The following is a 20,500-nucleotide window of genomic DNA, read 5'->3' as shown; positions in this document are numbered from 1 at the left end:
AAAGTTTCCAGTGAAGTACTATAAATGACTGAATATAAGGCATGATTTTCCTCAAAAATTTATTCTTCAGTAAAGTCTACCTTATATGCAAGCTATTAAAAGAACCCATCTTAAGAGGTACTTTCTCAATTGCTTTTTTTTCCTCAACAAAGAACTGGGCAAGGAAAACGTATTGGGTCTGGGCACGGTGGCTCACACCTGTAATCCCAGCACTTTGGGAGGCCAAGGCGGGCGGATCACTTGAGCTCAGGAATTCGAGACCAGCCTGGCCAACATGGTGAAACCCCATCTCTACAAAAAATACAACTATTAGCTGGGCGTGGTGCCAGGCACCTGTAATCCCAGCTACTCTGGAGGCTGAGGCACGAGAATCACTTAAGCCCAGGAAGCAGAGGTTGCAGTGAGCCTAGGTAGGGCCATAGCACTCCAGCCTGGGCGACAGAGCGAGACTCCATCCCTCTCTCTCTCTCTCTCACACACGCACACACACAGACACACACACACACACTCAATATATGCTAGAATGGGAAAAATACAGAGTTCTCCCTACCAAAATTAGTAGGTTAAGCGGGGGAAAGGAATAAGAAATTCAAAACAGATTTAGTAATCATTCTTGGGAATATAATTGAAGGGGTGGCCTACCCTCCACGCCTGTGGGCGTTTCTCGTTATGTGGAATGAGAGACTTGAGAAAAGAAATGAGACACAGAGACAAAGTATAGAGAAAGAAAAAGTGGGCCCAGGGAACCGGCGCTCAGCATACAGAGGACCCGCGCCGGCACCGGTCTCTGAGTTCCCTCGGTATTTATTGATCATTATCTTTACCATCTCAGAAAAGGGGAAGTAGCAGGACAATAGGATCATAGTAGGGAGAAGGTCGGCAGAAAGACATATGAATAAAGATCTCTGTAACATGAATAAGTTTAAGGAAAAGTGCTGTGCCTTGATGTGCATATGCAAACATCTCCATAAACCTTTTTAGTGCATAAAGAGCAGCACTGCGCTAGCACGTCCCACCTTCACCCCTAAGGCGGTTTTCTCCTTTCTCAGTAAATAGAACATACAATCGGGTTTTACACCGAGACGTTCCATTACCCAGGGACAGGCAGGAGACAGATGCTTTTCTCTATCTCAACTGCCAAGAGGCCTTCTTTCCTCTTTTACTAATCCTCCTCAGCACAGACCCTTCACCCTTCACGGGTGTCAGGCTGGGGAACGATCAGGTCTTTCCCTTCCCACGAGGCCATATTTCAGACTATCACATGGGGAGAAACCTTGGACAATACCTAGCTTTCCTAGGCAGAGGTCCCTGCGACTTTCCACAGTGTATGTGTCCCTTGGTACTTGAGATTAAGAGAATGGTGATGACTTTTAACAAGCATACTGCCTTCAGGCACTTGTGTAACAAAGCACACCCTGCACAGCCCCAAATCCATTAAACCTTGAGTCACCACAGCACACGTCTCCTGCAAGGACAGGGTTGGGGGTAGGGTCACAGATTAACAGCATCTCAAAAACAGAACAAAGTGGAGTCTCTTATGTCTACTTCTTTCTATATAGACACAGTAATAGTCTGATCTCTTTCTTTTCCCCACATATAATCTCATAATCCTAAATGCTGGGTATTGCTCTAAAGCTTTAAACATTATTTTATTTATTTTTTTCGAGACAGAATCTCACTCTGTGACCCAGACTGGAGTGCAGTGGTGCGATTGGCTCCCCAGGTTCAAGTGGTTCTCATACCTCAGCCTCCCAAGTAGCTGGGACTACAGGTGCACACCACCACACCTGGCTAATCTTTGTATTTTTAGTATAGAAGGGGTTTCGCCATGTTGGCCAGACTGGTCTCGAACTCCTGGCCCCAAGTGACCACCAGCCTCTGCCTCTCAAAGTGCTGGGATTACAGGCATGAACCACCATGCCCAGCCCTAAACCTTAAAAAGCAAAACATGGCTGGGCACAGTGGCTCACGCCTGTAATCTCAGCACTTTGGGAGGCCAAGGCAGGCGGATCATGAGGTCAGCAGATTGAGACCATATTGGCTAACACAGTGAAACCCCGTCTCTACTAAAATTACAAAAAATTAGCCAGGCATGGTGGCAGGCGCCTGTAGTCCCCGCTACTTGGGAGGCTGAGGCAGGAGAATGGTGTGAACTGGGGAGGCGGAGCTTGTAGTTAGCTGAGATGGCGCCACTGCACTCCAGCCTGGGTGACGGTGTGAGACTCCATCTCAAAAAAAAAAAGCAAAACATAAACACAAAACACAATAAACCACACACAATAAACCACATAGTGATTGTATTGTAAAGGTAAAAGTACACCTACAGGATGAATTTTTTTTTTATAGTTCCTACTTTTACATGACATGAATGAGTTCTGATGGCCTGTGATAATTTCCAGTGACAGCATCAAACACAGGTTCAAAGGGACCCTGTCTTACTCCTAATAAAATAATGGAATCTAATAAAATAATGGTATCTAGGCAATGAACAAAACTGGTTGTTAAAACCATTAGGTGAAAGGTGGATGAGAACTAATGTTGAGGGATCAGGGCTGACCTCACCTGAACCCACTCATCAATCTTACATTCCCCACAAGTGGGAGAGCCAGAAGCATCCACCTTACTCAAAGTGTGATGTTAGAGGAAAAGCACATTCAGAACCACCTATCAAAGAGCCTTGCCAAAAATAATTTATTCTGAGTTGAGGAGAGCCTCATAATCTGTAACTGTGATTCTCAAGAAGTAGGGGAGCTAGAGAAACAAGTTAAAAACATCACAAAGAATGCATCAAATTCAGAATATGGGCTATTTTACCAAATTTTCCTAACAAATAGACGGTGTTTCAAAAAGGGAGAGAGGACAAGGTCTATTGATGAAGAATAACAGAGACAGAGAGACTGTAGGGGAGAAAACCTAAGTTATTTTCTTCCCCTTTTTGGGATCTTAGTTGAGACACTCTCCAAAAAAAAAAAAAAAGTTTAATTTACAAAAGAAAAACAAGCAGAAGTTTATGAACATGAGCTGTACCCATTGGGCGGGAGAGGTCTCAGTTCAAAAGTATTTCTCTCTCAAGGCAGTAGCTTAGGGGCTTTGCTTAAATCATATTTTAACAAAGAGCCATACACGCTATACAGTGACCAGAGAAAGGAGAAAGCAGTTTTGGTCTTTTTAAAGTCGGGAAAATGAGGGAAGATAGTAAAATCTGTTCCCAGATTTCTCTGTTGCCTGCTGGTGCCTTCTCTAGTAAGGAAGGGTTGATGTCCCCGCCACCGCCAGGCAAATGGAGCCTGAGGCAGAGCATTCCTCTCTGTTTTCATTGTCTTTTACTTAACACTCATTAGTATTTTGGTTTCCTTCAAGACAAAACTCCCAAATGCAATGTGAGGCTCTTGTTTAAGTCCTAATTTGAACAAATCAACTGTAAAAATACATTTTTGAGACAATTAGGAAAATATGTATTTAGTGGGCATTAAAGAATAATTGTGGCAGGGCATGTCATGCCTGTAATCTTAGCGCTTTGGGAGGCTGAGGTGGGAGGATTGTTTGAGATCAGGAGTTCAAGACCAACCTGGGCAACCTAGGAAGACTCCATCTCTATAGAAAAAGAAAGAAAGAACAATTGTAAATTTTGTTTGGTGTAATTATGACATGATAATTATGTGGCTTTTTAAAAATCCTTAGCAATTAGAGATGCATACTGAGGTATTTATGGGTAAAATGACATGGTATCTGGCAGTTTCTTTAAAACAAATTTGTCCTATAGGATGCCCAAAATTTAGGGTTGGGGGGTGCCTAGATTAAACAAGATTCAAAAACAGTGTTAATAATTGAAACTACGTAATGGGTACACAGGGGTTTATTATAATATTCTCTATTTTGTGTATGTTAAGAAATTTCCATAATAAAAAAAATTTTATGTTTTCTATCTCAAATAACTTAGAAATAAAAATAATGTGCCCTCAAAAGTGTGTTAAATCACTCAAAACATGACTCTAGTGATGTCAAATATGCATGTGAAAAAATTAATAAAAGTGTTTTCCATGAAATATGACATTAGGGATAAATATTTCTAAATTATACCACTTATGTTAATATGTTACTTTTATTTTTAATTTAAATTTTTGTAATACAATTATAAACATTTATCTATTTTAGCTCTATTTTTTAAAGTTTACATATTCAAATTGGCAAAAGCATTTAAATGTCCTTATATTCAAGAATATACAGTAATTGCACTTTGGCAATATCTTGTTACATCAGATTAAGCAGTTGTATTAAAATATAGACTCTCAACATTTGTTCATAGTGATTGGCCAGTCTAGCCACTTCATTTCACTAGAAAGGAAACAGACACACAGCTATGACATAACCAAAAGTAAATCCCAAGTTTCCTAACTCCTAGTCCAGTGTTCTTCACAACAGAATCAAGTTTCCTCTCTACTGAATGTATGCTGCAACATACATTTGAAACATACGTTGAAATGCAACATACACTGAAATCCCCAGGGTGCAACTGGAGCCATGACTCCTGGGTACAGCAGTGTTCAAACATTGACATTTCTTTAGGGGCAGTGGGGAGGAGTTGACACATCCAATCCATCCTCATTGGCTGATTTTCCTGTAGTACAATTCCAGTATCACTCTGTCCCCAAAATGTTTCCCAGCCCGCTCTTCCACAGAAAATAGCAGACGTGCTTCTTTTCTCCCATTTAAGGGGCCTGACCTATCTCATCACTAGTTCACAGTCTTTGGATGAACCGATATGGCTTTTGTCTGTCTTTCTTTCTTTTCTTTGTTTCTCTTTCCCTTTCCCTCCCTCCCTCCCTCCTTCCCTCCCTCCCTCCCTCCCTTCCTCCCTTCCTTCTTTCCTTCCTTCCTTCCTTCCTTCCCTCCTTCCCTCCTTCCCTCCTTCCCTCCTTTCTTCTTTCTCTCTCTTTCTTTTTCTCTCTCTTTCTCGCTCTTTCTTTCTCTCTCGCTCTCTCTCTCTCTCTTTTTCATTCACCACTGATCAGGAGGTATTATATGGTTTTTTTAGTTGTTTTTTTTTTTTTTTTTTTTTTGAGACAGAGTCTCGCTGTCGCCCAGGCTGGAGTGTAGTGGTGCGATCTCAGCTCACTGCAACCTCTGCCCACCGGGTTCAAGCGATTCTGCTGCCTCAGCAGCTGGGATTACAGGCGCACGCCACCACGCTCCACTAATTTTTGTATTTTTAGCAGAGAAGGGGTTTTGGCATGGGTTGCCCTGGCTGGTCTTGAGCTCCCCACCTCAGGTGACCCAACTGCCTCAGCCTCCCAAAGTGCTGGGATTACAGGCGTGAGCCACCATGCCTGGCCCATGATATGGCTTTGAATGCCGGTCCTCCATTATATGCATGGAGACAAAATACCAAGTCTCACATTCCTCATCTGTAAAATGCGGACGCAAATAGTACTTACTTCAAAGGGTTGTCTTAAGGATAAAATGAGATTACATTAAACATTTAAAACACTCAATGAACATAAGCTACTATTAATATGAGCTCAGTAACTCTTGAGTGAATCTAGAAAGTGTTCAGGAATGGCCAAATGAATGACTTTTTTTTTTTTTTTTTTTTTTTTTTTTTTTTTTTTTTTTTTGAGACGGAGTCTTGCTCTGTCCCCCAGGCTGGAGTGCAGTGGCGCGATCTCGGCTCACTGCAAGCTCCGCCTCCCGGGTTCACGCCATTCTCCTGCCTCAGCCTCCCAAGTAGCTGGGACTACAGGCACTCACCACGACGCCCGACTAATTTTTTTGTATTTTTAGTAGAGACGGGGTTTCACCGTGTTCACCAGGATGATCTCGATCTCCTGACCTCGTGATCCGCCCGCCTCGGCCTCCCAAAGTGCTGGGATTACAGGCGTGAGCCACCGCGTCCGGCCATGAATGACTTTTATGCTGAGTTTACTCATTCATTTTAAGCTTTGGAATAGAGAAGGATAAAGAAACTTAAATCCCTGTCCAAGGTCACGCAGCTTACCTTTCAGGTGGAAGGACAGACAACAAGCAAGTAACTAACTTAGATAGTGGTAAGCGCTGAGAAGGAAATAAATCAGTGTGATGTGGCTGGTAAGGCAGAAGGAGGGGGTGCCTACTTTAGGGAGATAAGTCAGGGCCTTCCTGAAGTAGCATGGTCACAAGACTCTCTCTAAAATGTATTCAGACTCTGCTTTAGAAAACACTACTTTAAGGCAGGCACGGTGGCTCACACTTGTAACATCAGCACTTTGGGAGGCTGAGGCAGGCAGATCACTTGAGGTCAGGAGTTTGAGACCAGCCTGGCCAACATGGTGAAACCCCGTCTCTACTAAAAATATAAAAATTTGCCAGGTGTGGTGGTACAGGCCTGTAATCCCAGCTACTCGGGAGGCTGAGGCAGGAGAATCGCTTGAACCCGGGAGGCAGAGGTTGCAGTGAGCTGAGATTGCGCCATTGCACTCCAGCTTGGGCAGCAAGATCAAAACTCCGTCTCAAAAAAATAAATAAGTAAAAAATAAAAAGAGGTTATTGTTGCCACTTAACTCAGAAAAATGAAGTGCTTGTCCTGTAGGATACTCCAGTACATTTTACTGTGTATGCTATGGATGTGTTATTGTTGTGGATGTGTTCAGCCTCCCAACCACATAAATAGTTCTTCAAGGAAGGAATCCATGTCTTATTCATCTACAGCTCAGTACCTACACCATGAACATAGCATGTGCTCAATAAAGTTCAGCAATAACAGTGATGATTAGATGATACTATTGTTAGGTGACAGAATAATAGAACTGATTCTATAAATTTTAAAAATTTGGCACACAACCAAAATGCCATGTCTTACTCATCTTTGCACTCCATAGGACACAGAAGAGTGACTTAGTAGTCACTCAATAAATGTTGGATGAAAAAAAATCTTATTGAGTGAGTAGAGGCACAGGGATGTGCTAATTGTCGCCCAATGTTTACACTACTTTTTGTAAATATTATATAAAATACTTAGTGTTTGTTAAGCTTTACTATAGGAATTAACGTGAAGACTTATTGGAATTGACAAGGAAAATCTAGAAGACAAATTGAGAAGGTAGAAGGCTTTAAAGTAGTCTTTTCTTATGTTTTGTTTTTTTGAGATGGAGTCTCGCTCTGTTGCTCAGGCTGGAGTGCAGTGGCATGATCTTGGCTCACTGCAACCTCCACCTCCCGGGTTCAAGCGATTCTCCTGCCTCAGCCTCCAGAGTAGCTGGGATTACAGGCCTGCGCCACCATGCATGGCTCATTTTTGTATTTTTAGTAGAGCTGAGGTTTCACTATGTTGGCCAGGCTGGTCTTGAACTGCGACCTCAGGTGATCTGCCTGCCTGGAGATCAAGATCATCCTGGCTAACATGGTGAAACCCCGTCTCTACCAAAAATACAAAAAATTAGCCAGTTGCGGCGGCATGCGCCTGTAGTCCCAGCTGCTGGGGAGGCTGAGGCAGGAGAATGGCATGAACCCAGGAGGCGCAGTTTGCAGTGAGCCGAGATTGCGCCACTGCACTCCAGCCTGGGCGACAGAGCAAGACTCCGTCTCAAAAAAAAAAAAAAATCCAGGTAAGAAGTGACCACAACTAGACAACTGGAGTGAGTGTGTTAGCAGCAGAAATGAATAAATTCAGGAAATATTCTTGAGATAAAACACAGAACTTTCACTGGGTGCATTGTACTTGAAGGTGAGGCAAGAAAAATCGAAGAAGAGTAGATTTTCTTTAGCTTGAGCAACTTCACAATATTTTCTCAGATGGGGGAAACTGAAGGAAGAACAAGGCTGGAAGGGAAATCAAGACTTCCGTTTGAAAGTATAGTCAATTTGAGAAGCATATATCAAGCAATATATCAATATTCAAATGGAGATGTCCAGGAGGCAGTTGAATATATAAGTGTCAGACTCAGAGAAGAGAGAATATAAAAATTTAGAAGGCAGCAGCATAGAAATGCTAAACTCTTGTGTGTGGTTATGACCACCTAGGGGTAAAAGTGTAAATATTTTTTAAAGGGGTCAGGATAGAGCCTGTTAGAATTCGAGAATTCAGAGGGGGTTCAGCAAAGGAGCCTGAGAAGGAGCAACCAGTCAGGTGGATGCTAAACTAGGAGACTATGGTGTCACAGAGGCCACAAGAAGGGAGTAGCCAGTTGTGTTAGATGCTGCCAAGAGGTTTAATGAGATAATAATACTAACACATTGGCCGGGCGTGGTGGCTCATGCCTGTAATCCTAACACTTTGTGAGGCTGAAGTGAGCGGATCACCTAAGGTCAGGAGTTCAAGACCAGCCTGGCCAACATGGTGAAACCTGTCTCTACTAAAAATACAAAAATCAGCCAGGCATGGTGGCGCACACCTGTAATCCCAGCTACACTGGAGGCTGAGACAGGAGAATCACTTGAACCCAGGAGGCGGACGTTGCAGTGAGCCAAGATTGCACCACTGCACTCCAGCCTGCACAACACAGCAAGACTCCATCTCAAAATAGTAACAATAATAATAATAACACTACAACACTACTACTACTACTACTAGCTAACATCTACTGAGCACTTAAAATGTACCACATCTGTTCTAAGACCTTTATGGGTATTAACTCTTTGACAATGCTAAGGATAGAGAAGAAACCACTGGATTTGGTAACACAGAGGTCAAATGAAGAGATCTTTCATTCAACAACAATTAATTCCTGACTTGTTCCAGGCAAGCTTGAGGCACTGAGGATGAAAGACAAAGGTCCTGCCTCCATAAGAGCTTAATGTAAACAAGTAAACAAATAGATATACAGTCAGATAAGTGTCTCAAAGAAAAGGAGCAGGCCAAATAATGCTCTTTTTGGTACTCCATGAAAAGGAGATGACAAGTATTTGAAAGAAGAGTGCCCTGGCAGAGGAAAAAGCAAGTGAAATGATCTTGAGCTCAGAGCAAGGATGCCCATGTGCCTGCAGAGCAAAAACTGACAGGGGAGTAGTAGAACATGATGTCATGGACATATCAGGTCAAGTTCAAGGTGAGGTTAGTGACAGGCTCAGATCAAGTGGGGCCTTGGAGGCCTGCTAAAGACTTTAGAGCAGGGGTTTCCAACCCCCGGGCTGTGGACTGGTTTGGTCTGTGGCCTGTTAGGAGCCAGGCTGCATAGCAGGAGGTAAGTGGCAGGCGAGCAGGCGTTACAGCCTGAACTCCGCCTCCTGTCAGATCAGTGGTGGCATTACATTCTCATAGAAACACAAACCCTATGGTGAACTGCGCATGCGAATGTAAGGGATCTAGCTTGCGTGGTCCTTATGAGAATCTAACGCCTGATAGATTGATCTGAAGTGGAACAGTTACCCCGACCCAGTGAAAAAATTGCCTTCTACAAAACCCATCCCTGGTGCCAAAAAAGTTGGGGATCCCTGCCTCAGAGGACATACTACCTGAGGTGAGAACCCATTCTGGAGAGCAAGAGAACTGCATATAATTTATGTTCTAAGGGACTTCTGTGACCACTGTAGGTACAATGAACCGGGGATGGGGCAAGACAAGAACCCAGCTGGAGGCTACTGCAGTGGACCTGTAGCAGGACTAGCCGCAGACAAAACCCCTCAGACACCAAGTTAAAAAAGGAACAGCTTTCGGCCAGGAGCATTGGCAAGACTCATGTCTCAAAAGCCAAGCTCTACGAGTGAGCAATTCCTGCCCCTCTTAAGGGCTTACAACTCTAACGGGGTCCACGTGAGAGGGTTGTCATCGGTTGAGCAAGCAGGGGGTACGTGACTGGGGACTGCAAGCACCAGTAATTAGAATGGAACAGAACAGGACAGGGATTTTCATAGTGCTTTTTCATACAATGTCTGTAATCTATAGATAACATAACCGATTAGGTCAGGGGTTGATATTTAACTGCCAGGCCCAGGGTGTGGCGCCGGGCTGTCTGTGGATTTCATTTCTGCCTTTTAGTTTTTACTTCTTTCTGTGGAGGCAGAAATTGGGCATAAGACACTATGAGGGGTGGTCTCCTCCCTTAGACCAGGCAAGAGATGATAGTGGCTTACAAAGATGATGACATTTTAAATGTTAAGAAACAGCCATAGTCAGGATATAGCTCAAAGTTACAATTTGCTAATGGTTTACAGTCTGAGTGTAAGAGAAAAACAGGCATCAAGAATGATGCCAAGGTTTTTGGGTACCTGGATAAATGAACGGTGGTGCCATTGGCTGAAATGGGAAACAACAAGGGAAGAGCACGTATGGGTGTTGCAGGAAGACTTCAGTGGTGAGCACATTATGGTGTTTTTGGTTGTTGTTTGTTGTTGTTTTTGAGATGGAGTTTCACTCGTTGCCCAGGCTAGACTGCAATGGTGCAATCTCGACTCACTGCAACCTCTACCTCCAGGGTTCAAGCAATTCTCCTGCCTTAGCCTCCCAAGTAGCTGGGATTACAGGCATGTGCCACCATGCCTGGCTATTGTTTTTGTATTTTTAGTAGAGATGGGGTTTCACCATGTTGGTAAGGCTGGTCTCGAACTCCTGACCTCAGGTGATCCACCCGCCTCAGCCTCCCAAAGTGCTGGGATTACAGGCATGAGCCACCATGCCTGGCCCACATTATGTTTTACATGCCAAACTGATATTCAAGCAGGGATGATAAATCAACGACTGGTTATAAAACTCGAGTTTAGGGGAAAAACTGAGGCTAGAGATAATTTGGGAAGTTACCAGAATATAGTTAAGGCCATGGAACTGATGACCTCACCCAAGGAATAAGGAAAGTTCTAGAAGAATGAATCTGAGAGGACTAAGCCATTGGTCACTTCAACCTAAAGGCTGGGAAGAGGAGGATTCAGCAAAGGAAACTGACTAAAGAACAATCAATGAGGTAGGACCACAGAGGTAGAGGCATCCCAGAAGTCAAGTAAAGAAGACTTCTAAGAAAATAGGAGGTTAATGTGTCAGATGAGTAAAATGAAGATGAAGAATTAGCCATTGAATTTGACAAGGCAGAGATCATTGTGACCTCAGCAAAAGCCACCACAGCTAAGTGGAGGGGATGAAAATGTAAGTGGGTCTCAAGAGAAGGGGAAAAAGGGGGAAAGAGGACATGTAGATAACGACTTGCAGGTAATTCCGTTGCAAAATTTTTCCTCTAAAGCAGAGCAAGGAAATCATGATACCTGGATGGGCACATGGGGTTCAGGGAAGGTTTGGGGTTTTTTAAAAGACAAGAGTTATTGTGCATTTTGCTGTTGTCATTGTTGTTGTTTGGTTAGTTGGTTTTTGTTTTTGTTCTTGAGACAGGGTCTTGTTCTGTTGTCCAGGCTGGAGTGCAGCGGCATGATCATATCTCACTGTATCCTCGAACTGCTGAGACTGAGGTGATCTGTGATACTCCTGCCTCAGTCTCCCAGTAACTGGGACTACAGTTATGTGTCACAATGCATGGTTAATAATTTTTTTTTTTTTTTTTTTTTTTTTTTGTAGAAACGAGGTTTCACTATGTTGCTCAGGCTGATTTTGAATTCCAGCCTCAAGTGATCCTTCCACCTCAGCCTCTCAAAGTGCTGGGATTACAGGTGTGAACCACCGTACCCAGTGCTTGCACATGTTTGTATGCTGATGGGAATGATCCAGTAGAGGAGGAATACAATGATGCAGGAGAGAGAGGCTAATTTTAGGAACAAAGAGCTTAAAGAAGTTAGATGAGATTGAAAGATGGGATTGAAATCCAACATATAGATTGATGGAATGGCCTTTAATAGGAGCAAGGACAGTTCATCCATTATTAACAGGAAAAAAAGTAGAGTACATACATATAGATGCTGGCATTTTGGTAGATTTCATGGTGGAAAGATATGAAGATCTTTCAGAATTTCTTCTATTCTCAGTGAAGAAAAAAAGTGAAATCATCAGCTAAGAGCGAGGAGGAAAGGATGCAGAAGGTTGAGGAATGAGAGCACTCACCATAATTTCTGAGACAGTTGGAAAATAAATTGACTGGGGAAATACAGTATGACTGGCAAGCAGCACTGAGAGCCCACTTGAAGTTCAAGACCACGGATTTAAAGGTCAGTTAGCATAGTTGGCATAGTTGTTTGCCTTTCTCTTGCCATTATCTGTTATTCCAAGTGCAAGCAAGAGTTGGATTTAACAAGGCAAGAATGACAGAGGGAGAGAGAATCAAGGGAGTGATTCCATTGTTAGTCCATGGAATATAAGGTGAGGAGAGACGGCAGGACATAAGATAGTGATATATAATGAAAAGTTAGTAGGATCAATGTATTAGAAGTCCCTTAAGCTGAAAATCTGATAAGAGGGTTCATGGAGGAGTGAACTGGAAAGCTAAGACATGGTTAGAGATCAGAGTGCTTGAAATAGTCTGGAAATGGTACAGCAGTTAACAATGGCTTTGATAGTGGGTGCCTACAATGGGGTGAAGGACAAGATCTTTCCAAGTGAGGAGGTCAAAGAACTGAGAAGCCAAATGGATCATCCAAGTGGATATGAAATCTCCATGCATGATGATAGTAGTGGTGGCAGAGAGAAAAGCAGTAAACCAGAGCAGTTTTGGGAGAGTAGAGAAAAGAAGCCTAACCAAATGTGTTGCGAATGAGAGGTGAAGAAATTGAGTCAGTGAGTATAGACAACTCTTTTGACAAGTTCTGCAATGAAGAACAACAGAGAAATGGTGGTGATGCTGGTGGAAGGGGAGAGTTTGAAAAATGACATGGGGTCAAGAGTTATTTCAAGATGGAAGATTCTAGAGTATGAGTATGCTCATGGAACTGATTAATTAGGGAGAAACTGATGCTGTAGGAGAGAGAGGATAACTGCAGGAAGAAAGTTCTTCAGGAAATGAGAGTGCTATCTAAAGCATAAGTGAAGGGTTTTGCTTTTCATTTAAAAAAAAAAAAAAGGCACAATTCTTCCCTGAAATATGAGAAAAGGCAGAATTCATGGGTACAGATGCAGGTAAAGCAATAGATCAATTGTAAGAAAATAAGGGATTTCGTGATTGATCACTTCTATTTTCTCAATAAAGAATGAGGCAAAGTCTTCAGCTGGGTGGGGGGTCAAAGGTGTGAACTTTAGAGGAGAGTAAGGCAGTTAGTCATCTTCAGAGACTGGGAAAACTAACTTACTAAGGGAATAAAGTGAGCCTGCCAGGCAGTGCCAAGTGACCAATTGAGATGAAATTGAAATAAACCAGACAGTATGACTGCGCAATTTTGCACAGCAAGAGTCAACTGCTGAGGTGTAGGAAGATCGATGGCTGGGTTCAATCAGGGGTTGGGGTTTTGTCAGAAGTATCGTGGATAACCAGAGAGCCAATGAAATGTTGGAAGAGGTAAGGGAGTAATTGCAATGGCAGATCATGGAATCCAGGCTGGGTAAGGAGGAGTCAGTGAGAACATGAGATAAAAATTGGTTTCCCAAAAGATTGGCGGTCCAATGAGGACAAATAATTGCTTTGGATTGGGTCATTAGTGAGGGGTCATAAATGAGCTGGTGGGGTCAGATGAAGGATGTTTATACCCAAGTCCCATCTGCTCTGTTACCTTGTGAAGGTGGTGGGGACTGAGCATATCGTGAGCACTTTGTAGGTGCACACTCTGAATACTTGCTCAATGAATGCTTTGTTTCCACATGTGACCATATGCCAAACACTGACGAAAATTTAGTGAAGGAGAAAGACGAATGGTGAAGTACAAGATCTTAAGTGCTCTAACAAGGGTAACATTCAAAGTGCAACCCAGAGGAATGCAATGACTAACTGTAGAGGCGAATGAAAAAGGGCTTCAAAAGGAGGTAACAATAGCTCATTAGGTGGCAGTGGAAGAGAAGAGATTCAGTTTCTCTCATTATCAGGTGTCAATTTCCCATCTGAGTCCCTTGAAACGCAAGGGCTGATGACTGCGAAGCAACAGGCAAATGACACGAGTTCCTTTCAATATGGCAAGCTCTTGCATGCAAACCTCCAACTTAGGACCCCCGGTTCTAGATGGGGCGTGGTTGCTCAGCGCGTGGGGAACAAGGGGAAGGGAGGAGCAGAAGAGGGGATGAGGGAAGGGGAACACCTACCTCCCAGGAAAGACAGCTGAGGCCGTGGCGGGGCTCTGGTGATCAGAGATGGGGAGATCATTACTGCGGCACTGGGAAGTAATTCGGTTTCCTTGGCCTCGCGGGGCTTGCGGGGCTTGCGGGGCTCACGGGCTTGGCGGAGCTGTCGGGGCTCACTGGCCTTGCGAAGTTTGGGGGCTGCATGGTGCTCATGGAGTTCGTAGGGTGCATAGGAGTCCCGGGGCTCATGGGGCGCATAGGGCGCGTGGGGCTCATAGGACTCGTGGGGCTCATCACATTCCTCGGACTCGTCTTGCTCCCTGACCTCCTCTGGCTCCTCGGGATTCTCGTGTTTCTCGGGATCCTCCGACTCTCCAAGCTCGCTGTGAGTGTCGAGAATCCTGAGCACAATGGGCTTCTGGAAGACTTCGGAGCAAGTGGATATTTCTGTTGAGACCTGCCCATCGGTCACTTCGGACGGCTCAGACGAACCTAGAAACTCTTGGTTCTCCATTCGCGCCAGAAGCTTCTGTCGCGCGCGGCACTCACCCTCCCGGCTGGTTGCCTAGGCGCAGTTTGCTCTCTGCGCGATACTACAGGGCCGCTCGCTCCCAGCCCCGCCCCGAGCCCCGCCCCGGTCTCGCCCCCGAGCCCCGCCCCGGTCTCGCTCCCGAGTCCCGCCCTAGTCCCGCACAGCCCAGCCCCGGCCGGACTCAGCCCATCTCACGTCGCCTTCCTGCGCATTGTATGGTTGCCAAGGGGACGCACAGCTCTCCAGGACCTTCTGGACGCATCCCGGGGCGCGGAAAAGCCAGAGACACGTCGGTGGAGATAGGAGACGAGATACTGACCCTGTTGCCGGTGTCCGGCGCGAGGATTCTCGCCTGCTGCCGTTCGGGGAGGCCCTGGGGTAGAACATGTCAGTTTCTAATCTAGTTAGGGCGCCCCTCAGACCCCAGAGCCAGTCTGTATAGAGCTTGTGCCCAGAGGTTCCTGGACACAATCTCTATACAGACTTTTGTCCCCTAATCATACTGGGAGAGGATGCCGAGACTGACAATATTCTAAGGCCCTCAGTTGCTAACACTGATTTCCATCAATTTCTAGTTAAAGACACGACAATCAGAATGGAGTGGGTGCGGGGTGCGGGGGGTGCGGGGGAGGTGGATCCACCAGTTCAACATTTGACATAAGCTTACATTCAAGAAGAGTCTCAAACTTGAATGCTTTACTTTATCTCCACATGAAGTTCTTCACACAGTCACAAAGAAACACTGACTGGATTAAAAGAAAAATATATTCATCTACAACTTATGTCTCATTACAAGGCTCACTATCTACTGAAGTATGCTATAAGCTACTTTTTATAAAGGGCTGTAATTATCTTGTGAAGAATACAACTGTGTGCCGTGTTTTGTGGGTGCGTCCATTAATTTGGTAACTGTGGTATCTTTTAAATATACCACAATTCTTGTAATCCTGTTTTTGGCATCCTCTTTTTTTTTTTTTTTTTTTTTTTTTATCACTTATAATACCAAGAGACTTTAAAAACGTAGGTGGCCTGGCTCTCTCTCAATCCTTGAGGAGTGCTTTCAGCTAATTTTCATGGTGGTGACAGTTTGGTAGAGGGGAATAGAAGTGGTGGAGTTTTACTGATGTGTTTATTTCCAAGGGAAGGGACTGGAGGTGTTAAGGAATAAGTTGTCTGTCAAAATATATAGTAAACCCAAGTACCCCTTTTGCTCGTTACTGGGTATTCCTTGTATGTACTTAATCTCATAGATGCTAAGAAAAGTTAGAAGAGAAATACTTTGCATTGTGAATGTTATCTGGAATGGAACTAGGAGATTCATTCTAGCATATGCATATATGAATCAGGGAATCTCCTTCAACCTTGCTTTGATATAGATGTGTGTAATATTGTATGGAAATTCAAGAAATATCCCCCAAAACTTGCAAGGAGAAATAAAGCTACTCTCAGAGAGTTTTAACTCAACCTGTAAACCAATCAGGTAGGAGTTATGTAAATCCACCTTAAAGAGGCAGGATGGCCCTTAAAATCAGTAAAAGTAGTCCCTGGCTACATGAAATGTCTTCAAAACTCCAAAGAACACATCAATTGAAAGAGGGGGATTCAGCCCACTGTGAATGTACAGAAGGAGCATCATAGAGGGTGTGCCTTTTCAAAAACTGCAGAAAGAAGGGGATCTAAGCCAACAGACTGCAATTGTTACAGCCTATCTTTTAGGTCCACTTGCTATGAATGTTGTACCACTATACATCAAAATATCCATGCTCAGCTTTCTCTCGTTCTTTTTTATTTGGGACAGGGTCTGGCTCTGTTGTCCAGGCTGGAGTGCAATGGAGCGATCTTGACTCACTGCAACTTCTGCCTCTTGAGCTCACACCATTCTCCCACCTCAGCCTCTTGAGTAGCTGGGACTACAGGCAGAGGCCACCACACCTGGCTAATTTTTTGTATTTTTTGTAGAGACAGGGTTTTGCTATGTTGCCCAGGATGGTCTCAAACTCCTGAGCTCAAGCGATCCACCCACCTTGGCCTCCCAGAGTGCTGGGATTACAGGCATGAGCCACTGCACCCGGCACAGGCAGCTTTCTGACATGACTCGCTTCTCAAGGAGTCTGCTTATTGGGAAAGATTAGTAATGATCACACAGAATGAATTCTTTTCCAAGTCTGTTCATTTCATGTTGCTATAATAGAATACCTGAGACTGGGTCATTTATAAAGAACTTATTTCTCTTAGTTCTGGAGACTGGAGCATCCAAGTGCATGGCTCTGGCATCTGGTGAGGCTTTCTTGATGCATCATAACATGGTGGAAGGGCAAATGAACATGAAAGACACAGAGGCACCAGGGGCTGGACTCACTTTATAACAACCCACTCCCACCATGTCATGGCAGGCCACCCAGGCCTATCATCATCTCTCTGGATTCTACAATGATCTCTGAACTGGTGGAACTTCTGACTTTTACTTTTCATCACCTCCAATCGTGACACTCCAAACCATTTTTTAAAATCCTCAAGCTTTGCATTATAAGGTGTTCCATACTCTGGTCCTTTTTTCTCTCTCTAGTCTACTTTGAGCCACTCCACTACATTCCGGCCTCCCTGCTCTTCTCTAAAGTGTCAAGCTCTTCCCCATTTCAGTCTCTTCTCACACCTGTTCCCACTGCCTGGAGCCCATTTCTTCCCACTCTTTACATACTGGCTTTTTTCTAGCCTCTAGGGCTCAGTTTAAATTACCCATTCAAAGAGGTCTTTCTAGCCCATATTAATTTTAAAAATATTCCCACCATTATTTTCTATTTCAGTTCCTTGCTTCAACATAATTTATAATTATTTCATCTGCTTTTTTATTTTTGTGTACTTCCCCAGTTAGAATGTAACCTCCTTAAAGACAGTGGCATTCTCTGTCCTGGTCACTGGTATATTCCCTGTGCCAAGCACAGTGAACGACTGTGAATAGCTGTCATCATTTTGTTTTCCTGCCTAGAATCCCTTCCCTCTTCTTCAGAAGGCAGAACCCCTCCTTTCTGCAAGGAACTCATTCAATATAGTTTAAGGGGCTGATCCTTCCTTCTAAGCCAGGTCTGACCAATCCAGCCACAGTAATTGATTCAGGGATGAATATGCAACCCCAGAAGAGCCAATTGGTATCCCTCCATGAGATTTAATGGAAGTCTGCTGAGAAAGGGAGGGTCCATCTTACTCTGAGATCATGAGCTATAAGAATGGCTTGTGTTGACAGCAGTCATCTTGCTACTCTAAGGAGGGAATCTGAGAATCAAACCAAGCAGAAGTTGGCAGGGCCAGGATACGGAGAGACAGTTTTATCTTTGAACTTCTGAACTCCTGAATCCACCCATGCCCAGATTTTCCAGGATGAGGAGGAAAAAAAAATTCTTTTTTGTGGGGGCACGCACAAATTCGAGTTGAATTTTATTTAAAAATTTTTTTGTAGAGACAGCGTCTTTCTATGTTGCCCAGGTTGCTCTCTAACTCCTGGCCTCCAGCAGTCCTCCTGCTTCTGCCTTCCAAAGTGCTGGGATTACGGGCCTGAGCCACTGTGCCCAGCCATTTTTTTTTTTTTTAACAAGGTCTCACTCCATCATCCAAGCTGAAGTGCAGTGGTGCAATCACTGCTCACTGCAGCCTTGACTTCCCCAGGCTCAAGTGATCCTCCCATCTTAGCCTCCCGAGTAGCTGGGACTACAGGCATGTGCCATCACATCTGGCTAGTTTTTTGTTTGTTTCTGGTGTGCATTTTTTGAAGAGATGGGGTTTTACCAAGTTGCCCAGGCTGGTCTCAAACTCCTGGGCTCAAGTGATCTGGCTACTTTGGTCTCCCAGAGTGCTGGGATTACAGGCATGATTCACTGCACCCAGCCTGAATTTCCTTTTAACTGAATTTATTTTTTAACTGAAAGAGTTCTGGCACATGGTGCTCCCAAAATGTTTACTGAATGAAAAGGCAGATCCACTCTTGATGTGCTAAGTAAACCTACTTTCTAACATGACTCAGCTTCTCAAGCCTGGACGGCTGGCAACAGACGCCAGATTGTGGTAAATTCTCCAAGGTTGTATGCCACCCTATTAGGCCCATTGTGCAGGCTACCAGCCAGGCAGCCTCTCTGACAATACACCAATCTGTCTTGTTGTCTAGTGCCATTTCTGTTAGAAAGCCCCATGACACAAACCCTCATCGTTAGCCTGAGAGCATCTCAAGTACAGAGTCCCTGCCTGAGAGCATCTCAAGTGCAGAATCCCTGCTTTGTTCACCCTGGTGTCAAGCAATGACTGCCATGTTGGCACTCCATAACTGTCCACTGAAAGAAAAACTCCAGCCACAATACTTGTTGCCAAAATGCAGAATCTAAAATCAGAATCTGAGAATAAAAAGACCAAAGAGGGAAGAACAGAGATATTGTTCCCCATCCTGAAAGCTTTTGGCCTTTTCTTTGAAATAAGCATCCAGAAACTTGTCTACGTCCCTGATCACCTTAGAAAACCTAGGGAAGGGACAAACACATAGAATCAGAGTTTAGGGCTAGAAGTGGTCTGCATCTCACTTGATCTTTTTACAAGGACAAGACCAAGACAGTCAAGGAATTTGTCCAGGGGTCCATTCACGGTAATCCTTGGGGCAGAGGTTAAAATCCAACATTTCTGACAATTCCGAATCATTGTGTGATCCACCCTCCGTAGGCCAGACAAGAAGAAGGTTTAACATTAGACACCTGAGTGGCTGCTGTAATAAGACACCATTAAACATGACAGCACAGCGGTGATGTGAGAAAGGTAATGGTGTTAAAGGCTCACTCTCCGATGTCTCATCTCTCAGAAGGCAATCATCATTTTGCGCATACATGCATAAATTAAATTGTGTTCTATTTTAACCTAAAACTAGAGACAGTTATGTGCTAATATTGAGAGGGGTTGTCTTCACCAAATTTGGATTTTTTTTTTTTTGAGACAGGGTCTCACTATGTTTCCCAGGCTGGTCTCAAACTCCTAGGTTCAAATGATCCTCCTGCCTCAGACTCCCAAAGTATTGGAATTACAGGTGTGAGCCACCACGCCTGACCCCATATTTGTACTATTTCACCATAGATTCCAAATTTTATTTTATTTATTTGTCTTGAGACGGAGTCTCTCTCTGTTGCCCAGGCTGGAGTGCAGTGGTGTGGTCTTGGCTCACTGCAACCTCTGCCTCCTGGGTTCAAGCGATTCTCCTGCCTCAGCCTCCTGAGTAGTTGAGCTTACAGGTGCCTACCACCACCCCTGGCTAATTTTTTGTATTTTTAGTAGAGACAGGGTTTCACCATGTTGGCCAGGCTGCTCTTGAACTCCTGACCTCATGATCTGCCTGCCTCGGCCTCCTAAAGTGCTGGGATTACAGGTGTGAGCCACCATACCTGATCCCATATTTGCATTATTTCACCACAGATTCCAAATTTTAAAAGGAAGGATTTATAGAGCAAACTCTCTCGCCAATTTGCTTTAAAACCAAAGTAAGCCACTATAGTTACAAGTTGGATTTACAGAGTGTCTGCAAATAAATATAGTTATCACTCTTTCTAGTGAAGAAAGTTTATCTATGTAAAAGCAAAATGTTAAGAATTTTAAAAACAAATCCCCACAATGTTCCTCATCTAGTCTAACAAGCTCCTGGAAAAGAAACCCTTCCTAACTCTTTCTGAATACTGTTAATGTTTATTTCTCTAGGGGTTTGACAAAGTTCACGTTCCTCATTGTCCTGTCCCGATATTTCTTTCCTATAGTGTTAAAAACAGATCAACTTAACGGAAAGACACCTGGTTTTTTACTTGAAAAGAGAAAACATACTAAAATATATTCAAGGCGAGGTGCGGTGGCTCATTCCTGTAATCCCAGCACTTTAGGAGACCAAGGCGGGCACATCGCTTGAG

The 20,500-nt window shown here is 44.0% G+C and overlaps 1 protein-coding gene across 2 annotated transcripts in view; it reads right to left on the bottom strand.

The window, feature by feature from the left end:
• Window positions 1-15,014, bottom strand: part of SPMAP2L (sperm microtubule associated protein 2 like) — an 83,042-nt gene extending 68,028 nt beyond the window's left edge. The window contains exon 1 of one of the 2 annotated variants that reach the window (XM_071093409.1): window positions 14,069-15,014. In XM_071093409.1, the coding sequence (XP_070949510.1) occupies window positions 14,069-14,561 (493 nt within the window). In that variant the 5' untranslated portion in view covers window positions 14,562-15,014. The remainder of the gene's footprint in view (window positions 1-14,068) is intronic. The other variant, XM_011710734.2, reaches the window with a different exon arrangement.
• Between the last annotated feature and the right edge of the window lie 5,486 nt (window positions 15,015-20,500).

This window comes from Macaca nemestrina, chromosome 3 (genome assembly GCF_043159975.1).
Source record: "Macaca nemestrina isolate mMacNem1 chromosome 3, mMacNem.hap1, whole genome shotgun sequence".
Taxonomy (NCBI): domain Eukaryota; kingdom Metazoa; phylum Chordata; class Mammalia; order Primates; family Cercopithecidae; genus Macaca; species Macaca nemestrina.
The sequence above is the reverse complement of the archived record's forward strand: the minus strand, read 5'-3'. Positions and strand labels throughout refer to the sequence as shown.